At 35.2% G+C, this 16207-nt stretch overlaps 1 protein-coding gene across 1 annotated transcript in view; it reads right to left on the bottom strand.

Moving 5' to 3' along the window:
* Positions 1–397: 397 nt before the first annotated feature.
* The window catches only part of LOC113516849 (dynein axonemal heavy chain 7), a 57631-nt gene continuing 41821 nt past the window's right edge, over positions 398–16207 (bottom strand). The window contains exons 59-75 of the mRNA XM_052902676.1: positions 15792–15970; positions 14347–14510; positions 12449–12590; positions 11774–11840; positions 11260–11405; positions 10658–10810; positions 10013–10142; positions 9015–9256; positions 6538–6694; positions 5701–5867; positions 5049–5057; positions 4942–4962; positions 4391–4628; positions 3657–3808; positions 2997–3134; positions 2663–2806; positions 398–2182 (exon numbers count right to left, since the gene is read on the bottom strand). Coding sequence (XP_052758636.1) covers positions 1976–2182; positions 2663–2806; positions 2997–3134; positions 3657–3808; positions 4391–4628; positions 4942–4962; positions 5049–5057; positions 5701–5867; positions 6538–6694; positions 9015–9256; positions 10013–10142; positions 10658–10810; positions 11260–11405; positions 11774–11840; positions 12449–12590; positions 14347–14510; positions 15792–15970 — 2456 coding nt within the window. The 3' untranslated portion in view covers positions 398–1975. The remainder of the gene's footprint in view (positions 2183–2662; positions 2807–2996; positions 3135–3656; positions 3809–4390; positions 4629–4941; positions 4963–5048; positions 5058–5700; positions 5868–6537; positions 6695–9014; positions 9257–10012; positions 10143–10657; positions 10811–11259; positions 11406–11773; positions 11841–12448; positions 12591–14346; positions 14511–15791; positions 15971–16207) is intronic.

The following is a 16207-nucleotide window of genomic DNA, read 5'->3' as shown; positions in this document are numbered from 1 at the left end:
TCTTCACTTTTAAAAAATCTTATGTTCCCTACCTCCTATATTTCCATACTCCCGAATATAGGTCAATTTGAACATATGTGTACTATTTGTTTAAAACTCGGTTCCCACAGTATCTACATCTTTCCATATATAATATGGATGATTCATCTACTTTCATTCGAGTCGACAATATTATTCGTAAAATATTTTACTTTTATTTTACATCTGTTCTACATCAAACATATTGGTTGATGCAGAGCAGGAAAAACAACGGATAATTTAATAAATAAAATTCCATGTTTTTAAATATAATAATTTAATTTAATATTAATTATATACTATTACTGCATAAAATAATACAAATTTATAATTATCAAATTAATATTTATAAAATTTCTAAACTATACTTATTCGCCTTGACAAAAAATAAAATAAATAATCACAATACGTGACTAGATTCCGTTGCATAGAAACAAATAAGTAATTATAATTAAGATAATAAAAATATATTAATAATAACAATTTTATACTATATACAATGGCTTGAAATTCTTGAGCTAAAATAAAAACCTAATGATCTAAAAAACCATGCATATAATAAGCACCTAGGTACCTAAAAAGATATATTATAAAAAGAGATGATAATAGACAGCTGTCAAAAATATTACGTTAAATGGAACACACATATTTTGTTCCATTTTGTATCTATTATTAACATTATAATATGAACAGTGGCTCTTATTCAGCTCAAACGGAGCGAGAAATAAAGAGGGACTATGGGCAAAAGAGAAAGAAAAAAGAAATATTACCTACTTGCAGATTATCTTTTTCTCTGTGTCGGCGTTTTCAAACGCTGTAATAGAAATACAGCCCAGTCGACGCATGTTCGGTTCAAACCACAAAACTGCGCATGTCCGCAGTTAGAGCGTTCCGGTTTAAGCAGACACAATCGTGAATGTGGTATTGTAGTGAGATTAGTAAGCGCTTTATGTTATTTAATTACTTTCAAATTTATTAATGGAAGTATTTTTTATGCCACATAGCAATTTCTGCTGTAAAAGTTTGCAAGAATCTGGCTCAATGGAACTTTTTGATAGTTTCCTTTCCTTTTCATTCCTTTCTCATGAGTGTCGTAAGAGGCGACTAAAAGAAATTAATGGTCGTGGAATACTACCTATTCCACGGTGTCCCTCTTAAAAATCACCAAAAGCCTAACTGCGGTCGCCAACTCGCCTACAATGCGTGACAACTACTGGCAAAATCTGTCTTATGGAAGAGGCCTATATTTAGTAGTGTACAGTTAACGACTGATATATTGATGATGAATATCCAGAGCGGAACTCCAATGCACATGCTTTCTAATCGAATGTGATCTATAGATAAGATAAATCTAAGTTTATTATGAATTTAGGCTCGTATCTTTCCCAATATCTAATATATCTCTATAAATCAACATCGGAATAAAGTCATGTGACACAAAAAACAGTTGTTATTCCAGAAGAATACAAAATAGAAGAAATGAACGAAGTTAATGAAATTATGACGAAAAGAAAGAAATTGATGAAGGAAATTCATGAAACAGATCCATTTCCAATTGATGTAAGACCTCCTAATCAAAATTTAATAGGAATCTAAGTAAATTCTTCTGAGATTATAAAAATCAAGACGAAAAATATATACAACTGCAAAATCAACCCTATGCATACGACAGTGCAGCTAGAGTTATTAAAGTGAAAAACGTCATGCTTTATTTGATCCGGTAGTCCACATTAAGTAACAATACACTTTTACGATTACGATGAAATATATGCGGTAATACTAGCAATGTCTAAACCTTCCGTATATGGTGAAGCAGTTAGAAGGACAGCTGTGTGAGGAATGCTACACCTCGTTTTATTCAATAGCAGAGGTTCTTGTTTTAAGGGACATCGCATTTTTATCGGATTAGTCATCAGTCTTACATAATATATAATTAAGTATACATGTAGTGAACCAGTTAGAAGGGCAGCTGCGTGAGCAGCGCGACACCTCGCATGATCCAATGGTCGGGCTCCTTGCTGGTGGGTAGCCGCATGAACAGGATGTAGTTGGTGGAGTGGCCCGTGGTGGACAGCATACCGCGACGGTCACCAGTCTTGTACAGCGGGCAATTATAGAATACATCCGTTGGAATATCGTCGCGTTTCAGCGGAATAAGCCACACCTACACGATGAAAACATATTACCTGACTGATGTTCAGATCTTGGAAGCAACTGTTAAATGTTGGGTCACCCTAGATACCAAGTAAACTTGTACCTAATGAGGTTTTATTAAAATTAAAAATGGCTAATAAGTTGACTGCTCACTTGATGAAACGTAACAACCGTCACCTAGACATGAACAGCACAATTTGATGAAGCAAACCAGATTTGCTTGACATTCTGTTGATGATAAGCGTAATGTTCTATATGTTTATTTATGACATTATTAGTTGGAATGACTACCTCAAACCTAAGCAGTTATTGAGTGAAAGTAATTCAAAACTCTCCTCAGTTAATACGTAACCGACTAACCCCAAGTATATTACAGGCAGTTGATAAACGCAGGTCATTCAAATCCCTTCCTCTCTCATTAGTTCATGATATGACCATGAACATATTAATGGACACAAAAATGTTGCTGTCGATGCAAATTAATACTGACCGGTGGAAACTCGTCATATAATATCTTGGGGAAGGACTCGTCGATGTAGTAGTCGTCGTTGTTCCAGCGAGCACCCTCCATAAAAAGGCCGCGAATGTAGACGCCTTCTTCTGGAGGTTCCTCCAATACAGATGTACGTTGTACCTAAATGATCGAAAACTTCGATATCTAAAAATCTCGGATTAACGATTTCTACGATTCAATAGTAGCATTAGATTCTGGGTCTATATAACCCTACTTTAAGGACTAGGTAATTGATGTCGTTTCGCACTTCTAAAAATATAGTTTAAATTGTACTATTTACATAGTAAATAGTAGTAGGATATGTTTTTACCTCATAATGGAATGCAAGCTGATCAATGGGTATTTTGTATTTTCGTGCGTAGCTCTGTTGGGCCGCGGTGAGGAAGGCTTGCGGAAAGTAAAAACCTGATAGCCAGAAGACAACTGGCGGACCGTGCTGATGCCAATGCTGTGAATAAGCAAGATTATTTAAAATAAATATATACTCGTAGATTTCATTTGATGAACTACATAGTACAATTTCTGATCCGACAGTGCAAAGAAATATTTGGGTTTGAGGGTGGATACTGTGACGTTTAGAATATTTTAGACTGTTCAGATCTGTTGTACTGCGACCTTCTAAAATTGTTAGTTACACGGATTAGTTATCAAAGTACTGTCAGATCGACTACTGCGCTGTCCTACTGGAAACCATCTTCATTAATATTTGGTGAATTCATTACAGTGGACCTGGAAACCTTGAAATTATTATGCTTGCCTATTTTTAAACTTTTCTACTTATTTCAGGAACAGAAATTAGATTTTTTTAGATTAAATTCTTTAACTTGTTCTGATAGAGAATACACTTTCCAGAAATATAGAGTGGATTATAACCAGATTGAATAAAAGTAGGTAAAGCAAGAGAACTTTCTGGTACTCGATATCATATTCTCAATCTATCATGTAAGTAAATAAGATTGAAGACAGGCACCTGCAGAAAGTCGAGCCTGGCCAATAGGTCGTTGAAATAGGAGGCGAGTGGCTTTAGCGAGGGGTAGCTCTTGCCGGCCCACAGCGCGGGGATGCGGCCGCGGACCATACTCGTGAGCACCTCCTCTGTCACGTCCGTCAGCACGCTTACACCTGCACCACCGCCACCACGAACCCATTAATGTTTTTTTTAACTTGGAATGACAAGCAAACTGATAGATCTCTTGAAAGGAATTGGTAATCGTGAGTACGTTTTAATAACCATGGTATATGATATCCGCACATGTGTTCCTATATGTGTTTTTGTTTGTTTTAAGATAGGATCATATCCAGTAATGTCACTTCACATAGCTCATTTATCATTAAAACCTAAATACAATCATTTAGCCGTGTAAGTCCCGGCATAGAATAAGTCATCTCTTCCTTTCCCGCGGGTGTCGTAAGAAGCGACTAAGTGAGCTTATAGTGGAGATATTGCGCAGCAGCGTTACTTTTAAAATATCACCAAAAGCCAAACTGCATCTGCCAACCTGCCTCTCAAACGGAGCAACTACTGACAAAATCCTCCTTATAGGGGAGGCTATCTATGTTCAGCAGTGAACGTCTGATACAATACAATACAATCATGTAAGCAAGGTGCTCGATAGTAAAAATCCTGTACCGAGATATCTATGGAAATAATTTTGTACAAATTATCCAGAAGTAACCAGTCTAAAATATCTACTACCAGGTTACCTTGTACAGCGCCGATGACGGCCCTGGAGCTGGACCTGACGACCGTGACCAGCCGTTCATATCTGGCGGCTTCCTGTATTACGACGATAGACATAGGCGTCATGTCTGCTGGCTTGATATCACCCTCATGCGACGGTCCTGTCAGGATCTTGGCCGGAAGACGCGCTAGGATGTCTTCAGCTATTGCCATTGCTTGTTCTTCTGGAGTAGCGCCGACACCACCCGCCGCCATCGTATCCTGTGTTTATTTTATTTTTAGCATTTATAAGTCAATTCTAAGTACAGCTACTAGCCACATTAAAACTGATCAAGATCTTATTTATATCTCAACATATTTATTAAACTTATTTTTGATATGGTGACATGCTTCGTCTATCTGTTTTTTGGAGCTAGATTCTTAATTTGAAAAATAACATAGACGAAACACACTAATAATATTTATAAAAATATGTAATAAAGGAACAGGATGGAAGAGAGAAGAATAAAAGAGAAAAGAAATAAAAAGGAAAGATAGCTAAGCGATGATGATAGACAAATTTGTTTTTACTTACCATATGTTTTTTAAGAAGATCCTTGATGTAAAAAAAAACATTATTATATCAGTGAAACTAATTTAAATCATATAAATAAATATGATTACACTATAGTAATTACTTACCATTCGATCCTTGTGCACAGCGCAGCATGTGGCGATGAAACAAAAATTACATATAAAATTACTACCTACATTAATGTTACTACTAAACTATTCACTACATTATTCAACTATGAAGTACTGAAATACATGTGTATATATGCTAATATAATTTTCTAGATAGAAATAAAGTAACTCAACTATTAACTATTTTTTTTTTCATTAAATACAATAAGTAGGACTACGATTTATATTTATTACCTTACAATATATTTTGTACGAATCTTGAAGTTTATAGTCTTACAGCGGGATTAGACTTATGTATCTATATAATGAATAGACACTCTATACAGGACCAAATAAAAGTTATTACCATCATTTTAAGGGACTGTTTTACCAATGGCACTGAATATTTATTCAAAAGGAACTTGGTTTGAAAAATAACAAGAAATATAATATTTGCATGCCTATATCGCTTAAGACAATTAAAAAGGTGCCCAACTTAGTAATATGTGACCTTTGTTAACAATTTTAAGACCGTTTAATGCAAATAAATTCATTTAATTTCATTAAAACAGGCTATAGGTTCACTAGTAGAGCAGTTCCTTAGAAGGATGTCAACGACTTCGATTTTACCCTGTATATAACTAGATAACACATTGGAAAATGTATATACCTGTGTGAGTATTGCTGTATTGAGCAGTTCCTCAGATTCCCTAAAATGCTTGGTGATATCGGCATTGGGGTGGAAGCCGAACACGCCCGGCGGGGTTGCCACCGGCAACGAGCGAGCGAACGCTATGAAGTCACCGTGCTCGCGCAACGTCGGGATGTAATACACGCCTGAATTATATCATATTTAATTTGTTATTTGGCCATTATAATAGATTTTATGGCAAATTTGTTCCTAAATAAAATAAAATATAATTGTAACTGGGGTAGAAGCTGAATACGTCTGCTAGGATTGCCACTAGCAACGTGCCAACAACAGCAATTTTGCCATGCATAATGTTAGGATATACGAGTACTACACACTACTAACAGAATGGCAAACAAACTGACTATTTGATGGAAAATGATAACTGTCGCCTATAGACATTTAAGAATCAGAAAGATTTTATACCAAATTGACACTGAGCTCCGTCTTCTTTTCTTTGGGATAGAACCATGAACAGGATTGACCTTTGAGTTAGGTAAACCGAATTCACCAAGTGCCTCTGCTCTTTAAAACTCCAAGATTTTGAAAAAAAAAATAGGGTCATATTTATTATTCTAAGCAGCCTGCAATGTTTCTTTTAAACCAAACAGACAAATTCTTTCAATAAAATTTTTTACATCCTAGATACTGTTTTATAATTAAACTTACTTGCTTTCCACAATATTTTTTTTATATATTTTAAGTAAAAAAATTACTAAAAGGGTAAACCACAAATAAACTGGGATCACAGCCATAGAATAGAAAGAAAGAAGAAGATTTTAAAGTAAATAAATTAATATATCCTAGTTATCATACCGGTGGGGTCTATAGGGTACTTCTCCTCGTTGATGGCGCGTGGGTTGTAGAACTTATACAATATGGTGTTGAGGCAGCGCCGGTCCCAGTCGTCGGTCACGCGTCCGCCGTAGTTGCATTCACCGGTCAGGTAGCGTAGCGCTACGAATTGCACGTCCTGTGCATTGACAAAGTTAATATTATGTCATAAAATTCTACCAGATGTGGTGAGCGGTGTGTTTACTATTAGGTATGTGTAGTAAAAATATAGTTTAATAATAGCAGAATTCAAATACATTTATAATATTACAACTATCATGACTTTCTTTTACAAAAAATCAACTACAGCCTTAATAAAATTAGTAAATATTAAATACAAAAATACTAGAAACTCCTATGATATATACAAATATAAGAAAGAAAATTTTCTTTGTTTAAACGCGTTAATCTCTAAAACTGCTAGTAGGATTAATTATTTTTCTTTTATATAGCTCATTTCTTGAGCTACTCAATATCGTGATATGACCACGAGCGAAGCTAATTAAGAATATTACATAAACATACACATCTCGATAAAAATAAATCTCCTTTTTCACCTTTTAACAATAGAATAAAAATGAACTAGTATCTAAACTATATGTGAAAAAAATCCCATCACGCAGCAGATAGAACTTCTGTCCACTGATAGTAAACCTCACTCAGTTGTAGTACATTATAGCCCACAATATGCAGTTTAAGTGTGACATTAAAAACAAAGTTGCCTTCACGGGGAAGCGAACCCATTAAAACGATCACAATTTCGATAAACATGCCGCAAGTCGTAAGTGTTATTGTGTTTATCATAATACAGTTACAATGTTTGCGAGATACTCGTAGTTGTTTGTGATGACTTTAACAAACCATTGAATATCATTATATTGTTGTGTTTATCAAAGTATCGTAAAACAGACTCTAGATATGAAATAATTATACATTTATTAGTTCGAGTTTTATTTCTTACTAGCTTTTACCCGCGACTGCGTCCGCGTGACCGGGATACGTTTACAGATTGGGATAAAAAAATAGCCTTTTACCTTCTCCATTGTATATAGTACGTGTATATCAAATTATACAGTGATTAGTTAAGTTGTTAAAGCTATACTAGTCTCACAAAGAGGAAACACTTTACTGTTTATTTGCTTGTAATTGATGAACTCAAAAACTGTTTAAGCGATTTTAAAAAAAAGTCGATTATAGTATAAACCACATTATCAGCAAGTAACATTCGTAAGCTATATATGTACGTATATAAGTTGCCTCATAGCTAGCGACATACCCTGTCAAGTTTACCTCTAGACGGTCCCCTCTGGAAACCATTGTGTTTGATAATCTGACGTTACCCTCATTTTTATTTGGTCAGCATAAACTAATAACGCAGGCGAGCTAATATCTCATTTTTAGCTATAAAAAAAACTTTTCTATATCGAATGGGGACAGGACCTAACTATTTAATTCACAAATATACTGAATCGAATTTAATTCTTATTTTTTGCATTCGATACCTCAATATTTGTTCTGCATTACTTTTGTGACCAATAAATCTTTTTTTTTTTTTTAATAATTGTTTGTAGACTTAATTCCGTATACGAGTATAAATTCAAATATTTGTCACGATTGAATGGCTGTTTTTCACATTATTCTATTCTAGTTGTTTTATTATTTTTTGTAGTAGTGGTCACAATTTACTACTAAAGCAAAACAGATATATTTTCAATGTAATAGATTACTGTCTAAACTTTTGGACAGCTGTCGTTTGCTTATTCATTTAACATCTCTAAGGAATTATCCCTCGGATAGGCATAGGAATGTTTGTAAACTTTTTATTTGCTGAGAAACCAGCGTAATATATTTAGCTAGCTAGCTTCATATTTATTGAAAATTTAACATAGAAATAAAAATAAAATACATAAATCTGTTGTAGAAATTTTTTTTTTACAACACAAGGGGCAAACGAGCATGCGGCTCACCTGATGGTAAGTAACTACCGCTGCCCATGATCACATGCATAACAGCATTGCATGTATGCTGCTGGCCTTTTAAAAAGGAATATGCTCTCTTCTTAAAGGTTATGATGTCGTATCAAATCAAATATACAATTATTTTATCTCCTGGGGTTCGTTAACATATGTTAATTGTAATACAATCAGCATAAGTAAATCAGTTCCAGAAATAGCGAGAAAGTTTAATGAGAATCGGAAACAATGTAATATCTCCTAGACAATCTTGATATTTTTTAATTGAGAAAGCTCGAAATTTCTCCTCTATCCTTAATCCTTTCCTATCTATATTATATATTATAAATTTGAAAGAGAGTTATTTGTTAGTCTTTGTCATTTTAACAGCTTAACTAACCATTATAGAATTTGGAATACGTGTACTGTGATATAGTTCATAGGTAAATTGTTTTTCCAGACATCACGTGGAGGAAGTCGCGGGTAAAACATCAAAGCTATACTCACGTCATATTCGTTGAGGAACATGTAGAGTTGCGTGATGGATATCCTGAGGTCGGTCTCGTTAAACTCGTAGCGTATGTTCCAGCCGAGGGGGCCGAACTGTCGCCGCTCCTGCACCACCGCGTGGAAGAAGCACAGCGCGAACAACAGCTTCTTGAAGATCTCCGGCTGTTTGTTGCCTTCGAACCACTCCGGGTCGTTGATTGGGTCGCTTTGGTATGAGCGAGCAATATTCGCACGCAAACCTGCGTATTGTCATTGTATTGTATTTTTTTTAATGGAATGAAAATGTAATGTTACTATTCCATTTGAAATGAAAATGAATGCAGATCAGTTGACCTATCATGACGAATTCACAAGGAATTATCTACGATAGTTTCAAGGGGGGTCGGGGGGGGACACCACGAGAAGTTCGACATGACAGGTTATATTACTGGAGTTGTTAGACCCCATTACTAACAGTCCCTCCCCCGCCTAGTATTATATTTAGGTACCTTGATTGTCTTGTCTTTTTTGTTTTACTATTTTTTTGTAATTAACAATTTATAACACTATGAATGCCTGCAATACAAGGTTTACCTTCTATAATTTGCGACTTTGATAAAAACTTTTAATACCCATTTAGAAGACTACGCGTATGAGGGCATGATCCTCTGATATGGTGGTTTATCGGATCACGGTCGAAGCACGAAGCAATAGTTTAAGGCTGGTATTCGATCTTCGAAAACCGGAATTGCTGTTAAGCATTGCTCAACTGAGCTGTGACCACTTCTCTCACTGGTATCTTACCAATATCATAAATATGAAAGATTAGGTTTAGATATTTGTACATTTGTTGTTTCACACAATCATGATATTTTACTTAATCATGCTTAAATAGTTTTGAATTGAATTGAACGGATTTGAATGATTCGAATTATTACACGAGTAAGTACCTTACATACTAATTCACGCGGCCAAAGCCGCGGAATACAACGAACTGCAATATACTTAATACGTACCTTGAGGTGGTTCATTAGTCATTTTGACGCCGTTTTGTAGAACATATACGGGGAAGTGGTCCGCTGGGTACGACGTCAACCACAACCTGAAGTCCGGATGCGTGGAGTCTGGGGTCAAACCCTCGCAAATCTGGACATACATATATGACATTTCTATAACGAAGTAGCTTGAAAAAAACAGAGTGTTAAAGTCGTCAGTCTTACATAGTTTTTAGGCATTTTAGTATGGCAAACAAGCTAGTAAGCAAGACGGTCGACCTAATAATAACACCTCAACATAACTGATAACTCAACAAATAATATCGCCTGTAAACATAAACAGCACAAAGATAAAAAAACAAACAGTTTAAATTTACAAATACAAATATAAAAAAGGTGAGAAAGTTTTCGCTCCAAAGATAACGACAGAAATTACTACTATAAAAAAAAACATACAGCACCATGAGCATTACAGAATATACTATAACACCCACAATATCTCGCAGTGTTGCCATTCATAAGTTTGTATGCCTCTATACCCTATAATTCAGTCAAACCAAAACATAACTATGGAAGAACAGTTGCTGCACGGTAGTACCCAAGCACAAGACTTTCATACAACCTCTAATACTGTTTTAGATTTCCTAATAATAAACTAAATAATACTTTTTCGAGCATAGGCATCCAACTCTTGGCGAGATGGCAGTTCTGTAGCACGACCCAGGTGCCGCTGCGAATGCCCTCATCAATCAACTTCACTGCAATCGGACCCTGGCCCTGACCTAGCGATAGTGAAAACAGCCGAGATGCGCCGAAACCCTGAATGAAAAATTTTATTATATCAAACCAAAAAAATAATTATACCATTTTATAAGCAAAGGTACGAGGAGCTAAGCTGCTGCGACTAATAACAATTGTAAGGAATATGGTAAAGAGTGTCTAGATTAACATAGCATGCTCCTCCAACTTTTTACTTGAATGCATATAATCGTATACAGATGCAGTTCTTCGTGTGTTTTTGGAGGTGTGTCAGGAGCAGCCTGACCAGGGTAATATTATATTCCTTGGTCGAAACATATGTAAATAATTTTACTCGCACATTTTTTATTCTTTGGATTTTGGTAGGACGTGTAATGTTATCATAGACAATCTACAAAATAGCTGCATCGAGTTTTTAAAAGTTATTTAATCATCGCGACCTTCCAAAGGCAACTATAAATATAGATCGCAGATGTTTAATTATATCAGTTATAATAGTTATTTTTGACCTGGTCATCGGCGAACTTAAGCAGCGTGCCCATGGGGTCCGAGCCGGGCGTGAGCACGAACAACAGCGGTATGCAGCAATGGGAGTCTGCGTACGATGACGCCAGGTCGAAAAGTGGTGGCTCCACGAACTGACGACCCATTTGCTCTTCACAAGGCAAAGATATTCGGCATTAGTATAAACGCAGATAATTTTTTATTCGTCTTTAAGAATACTTTTCTGTGTTTAAAAATATTTAACATTAGTGGTACCTGTGATTGTTGCGTTCGTAAACTCACAAAAAAGCACGTGAATTGATTGAATTACATAGAGAGCGAACAATTTATGTAAGACAATAATGATGGCAATTTTGCATTCCATCTGATCACTGTAGATAATAAACGTTTATAACACCAAAGCGACATCATTCATCCTGTCGATATTTATGACATGAATACCTTTAGTTTCAAATGTTAATATCTACTTAATATATTTTTGTGTGATACGCATGACAAATATAATATTGTATAACTAACCTTCAACGAACATTTGCACCGCCGGCACCATCATGTCCAAGCGCATACAACGGAGCACCATCATTTTCTAAAAGTAGCAATAACGTAAGATATAATAATGTATGACATTTTTTTCAATATACATTTTTTTTTTTATTCTTTTAGAATTCTTTATACCTATATTCAAAAGTAAGAAAATTTATACTTTTTGGCTAAGAACTTAGGGAGCGTTTTCAACTGCGTTTGCAGCAGTTATATGTTACCATAACATAATGAAAAGTATGTAAAAGACTAATAAATTTCAGGACGCAGTTAGTACCAGCGATACAAAGCAGGCTGCGGTTGCGTGTGCGCTCATCTGTTGCAATTAAAAGCGGAATTCGGTGCGATTAACTTGCAACCATCTTTTACCAAGGTTGCGGATATTAATGTGATCACAATCTTCAAGTAATTGCACAAAATTTCGCTCTTTTGCAGTTTAAAATAAACCATCCTGCAAACTTGGTGAACGCGACAAACCTTATTTACGCAAAGCAACGTGCCTAGCACTGTGTCACGGATATTGTCAAATTATGTATGTACGGCTTCTTCTCAAGTACAACATTATTTTTAACTTTTGTATCAAATGAATTGCGTCATTCACTGGGGTAAATAAATTTACTGTCTCTCGTACTTATAAATACAGAGCACGCGTACCTCGAATGAAGAGAGCTTAGTGGACCAGGGTTCCGGTAACGGCTGGCAGTGCGGGTCTAGCGTATCGCAGAATGCCTCCCACGCGGACAAGTTTGACATGAAATGCTCCACGATGCCGTGGAAACCGTCTATCTCAGCCAGTCTATACCAAATATAAAAAACTGTAGTTAGTTATTTTCGATGCATTGCTCATAAGAAAACAAGACTTCAAATGTTATTTTCTCTTTCTCATGCTCATCTCACGGATACCGTAATGAAAATGTAGGTCAGTATCCTCTTGGACCTATATAAATATATCATATTTGAAATCAGTTTAGTAATTATAGCTCTATAAACTATTTTCAAATACGTGAATCAAGCGAAAGTCTAGAAAGATTGAACTGACTTGCCAAGTGACCTCGTATACGGTTGCAGGTTCGTACTTAGCTACTCGTAACTTCGGCTTGTTTACAATAACAAACAGGAACCTAATGACGATGCTTATATAAAACTTCCATCTTTTTTTTATATTACTTAGAATGGCAAACAAGCTGACGGCCCACCTGATGGAAAGTGGTAACCGTCGCCTATAGACATAAGCAGTACCATGAACATAATAGAGTATACTGTTTCGCCAATGATACTCCCCGTGCGTTGCCATTCCTGAGGACTCAGGTGTTATTCCTCTGTACCTTGTAAATTCACGCCATATCCGACCCTTCAAACTGAAACACAGCCATGCAAACACGACGGCTTTACGGTTGAAACACGAATAGGACAGAGGTATCCAAGCAAACGACTTTTGTACAAAGTCTCCATCTATTAGTAATGTTCTAATAAACTTTATTCATATATAAATGAATATGTTAGAAATTTGAAGATGTGTTACTCAAACACTCCTTAATGGTTTTAAGTATTATAACAATAATCTGAATCTGACTAGGACGATATCTGTCTATATAAAGACAGATATCGTCCTAGTCTGTTTGGTTCAATGGATAAAAATAACTTGAACATACAACTCATTTTTATCTATTAAACCAGATGAAATTGCGGTATATAACTAATATATTATGAATACGAAAATTTCCTTTTACAATATTTTACGGAACGATAAACTAATGCTACGGATAGTTTGGCTCCCCAAAATTATTATACACCAAAGTTTGTGTCTTGAAATTGTTCAAGAAGTTTTCTTGACCGCAAATTCTTAGAAGTATCTCCTCATATAATGTACACGTATAGAGCGGCGAGTCCTTGCAACTTTTCTCCTTCAACTCCCACAGAACACTTGGACAACTCGATATTGAAGTTAGATGTCGATAAAGTCATGAGCTTTTTGGTATTTTAATATTTTATATCTATAAATAAACCTGATATCAAGGATTTTACATGAATTAGACGAGAACAATAATAATATTTTAGATACCTAGGTAGAATTAATATAATTATCACTCCAAAAAAAGATTATACCGGGATCGTACGCCTTAAGCACTGAAACAGGCATAATCCATGCAAAGATTGGTAATGAGTCAAGCCAGGGGGTCATAATACGTACAAGTGTACGCAATAAATAGACTTCGAATACAATATTGGGATACAGATATCAATTTTTACATTTCTGTTAATTGAATTTCTGCAAACGTCAATAATCTGTTAAATATGAGTGTATTTGATTAAATTTTAATGTGCTCTATTCTCAGTGTATTTTTTAGTCTCTGTTTGTGTATCTAAGTGTTCTTTATATCAATATATATCAACTATTTTGAGTTCTACCGCATGACCGGGATACATTGATTTCGTGATCTTTGGTTGAGAAAACCCGAAGAGGTAACGAACAAACAAGTTTACTTTCATATTTATAATATTATATAAGGGTTATGTCATGCCGTATCGTTTTACGATAAATTGTTACTAACCCGTTGAACTCGGCCCAGGCTTGTGGGCTGAGGAAAGGCACAGGGTTGGGCAGCACATGTCGAGGCTGGGCGCCGCCCAGCAGGAACAGCACGTGGCTTTGCTCCAGACGACCTTCCGCCACCATGATCGTGATCGTCAGCAACAAGGAGAACACCATCTTGTCCTACAATTGAACATATGTACATACGTCGTTTCGTATGTAGATACGTTTGTTTTTCAAGGGAAGACTATAAAGGCGTCTGCAGCCCAATTTTTATTTCAAAGCTCTTATAATATTTTTGTTTAATAAGACTAAACATAAACATAAGATCGCTAATATTGGTAGTATTTGTTAAATAAATATGTAGCAACAAATTTATTTATTATTATTACTTAATAACACCTATATACTCGTACTATGTACCTAATGCATAATTTATTTCTTTTTATGTTGCATTCTTATTTCTTCTTACTAATATTCATCATTATTAGTAGGGATAATATTTATATTATTATATGTATCGCATCTCCTATATTCAGAACTAACAAAATTTTTCATCGTGTCTCCCACCAAATTGTTTATAATTACTCCTCTCCATCCTAAGGTTGCCTGGAAGAGATCGCTCTTAGCGATAAGGTCGCCCATTGTTTTCTCATTGTGATTATTTCTTGTAATTATTTATATTTATAATAAGTTTACTATTGTAATCTTTTGGAGGAAACAATAAAGAGTATCTATCTATCTATCTATTATTTCAGCCATTAATTGATCACTGTTGAATATAAGCCTTCCTCATAAGGGGAGTTTCGCCAGTAGTTGCCACGCTTGGTAGGCGGGTTGGCAAACGCAAGTAGAATTTGAAAAATGTTTTAAGAGCGACACTGCTGTCCATCCCTCTACCATTAAGTTCCTTTCATCGCCTCTTACGACACCCACAGAAAAGGAAAGGGAGGTCTATTCTATGTCAAGTACTACACGGATAACTTCCTCATACTAATATTATAACTATGTTATCATACTATGTTATATATGATGATGATCATCAAATCAGTCGTTAACTGCTGAAAATAGGCCTCCCCCATATATTATGTTATAATTATTTCATAAAATAAATTTATCTTGTACATATAATAAGAATACAAGTACTATTTACTAGATAATAATAATTTTAGATTCTATGTACCTAATTACTATTTTATGTTAGTTATTAAAACAATTGAAACATTTGGATAAAAAACATTAATATGAATTTATGTCTTTATGTTTTTATTATTTATGTTTTTGTAAAAGGTATCACGATGGACGTGATACCTTTTTACAAAAACATGATTCGAATATCCCAATATACTATAAATAAATTTTGCAACATTGAACTATGAGAATCTCATTCCATAAGGCGAGTCGTATCATAACGAAGATAGAAATATGAAATATAATTGAAATATTAATCTTGTAAAACAGTACCTTCTCGAACAAACTGCGACAGATGTTAGCATAGAGCGAGTACGTAAAGTATGCGCGCAATATGGCCAGCCGCGCCGGTATATCGTCCACCTTCTCCGTGTTGTCGATGGCCGCCGTGAACAGGCCCTCGAACCAGCCCAGCGAGTACTGGTACATTGGGTCGATGTTCGCCAGCGAAGCTAGTATGAGATGATTTGTTAATATGTGAGAAGTTATGATGAAAAAACTTGTCCACCCCGATCATGATGATATATCACGTTCACGATATGATGCGGAAGGTATATGTAAAATGCTTTTATACAATTAGGTATCTAATTGCATAAAAGCATTTTTAAAGTGCCATACTATATATACATTATACATTAACTATAACAGTTCTCTGTGTTATCAATGGATACCATGAACTATTTTTCAAA

Source organism: Galleria mellonella, unplaced genomic scaffold (assembly GCF_026898425.1).
Source record: "Galleria mellonella isolate WM207_F2 unplaced genomic scaffold, CSIRO_AGI_GalMel_v1 utg93, whole genome shotgun sequence".
Taxonomy (NCBI): domain Eukaryota; kingdom Metazoa; phylum Arthropoda; class Insecta; order Lepidoptera; family Pyralidae; genus Galleria; species Galleria mellonella.
This window is presented reverse-complemented; position numbering and strand designations above follow the sequence as displayed.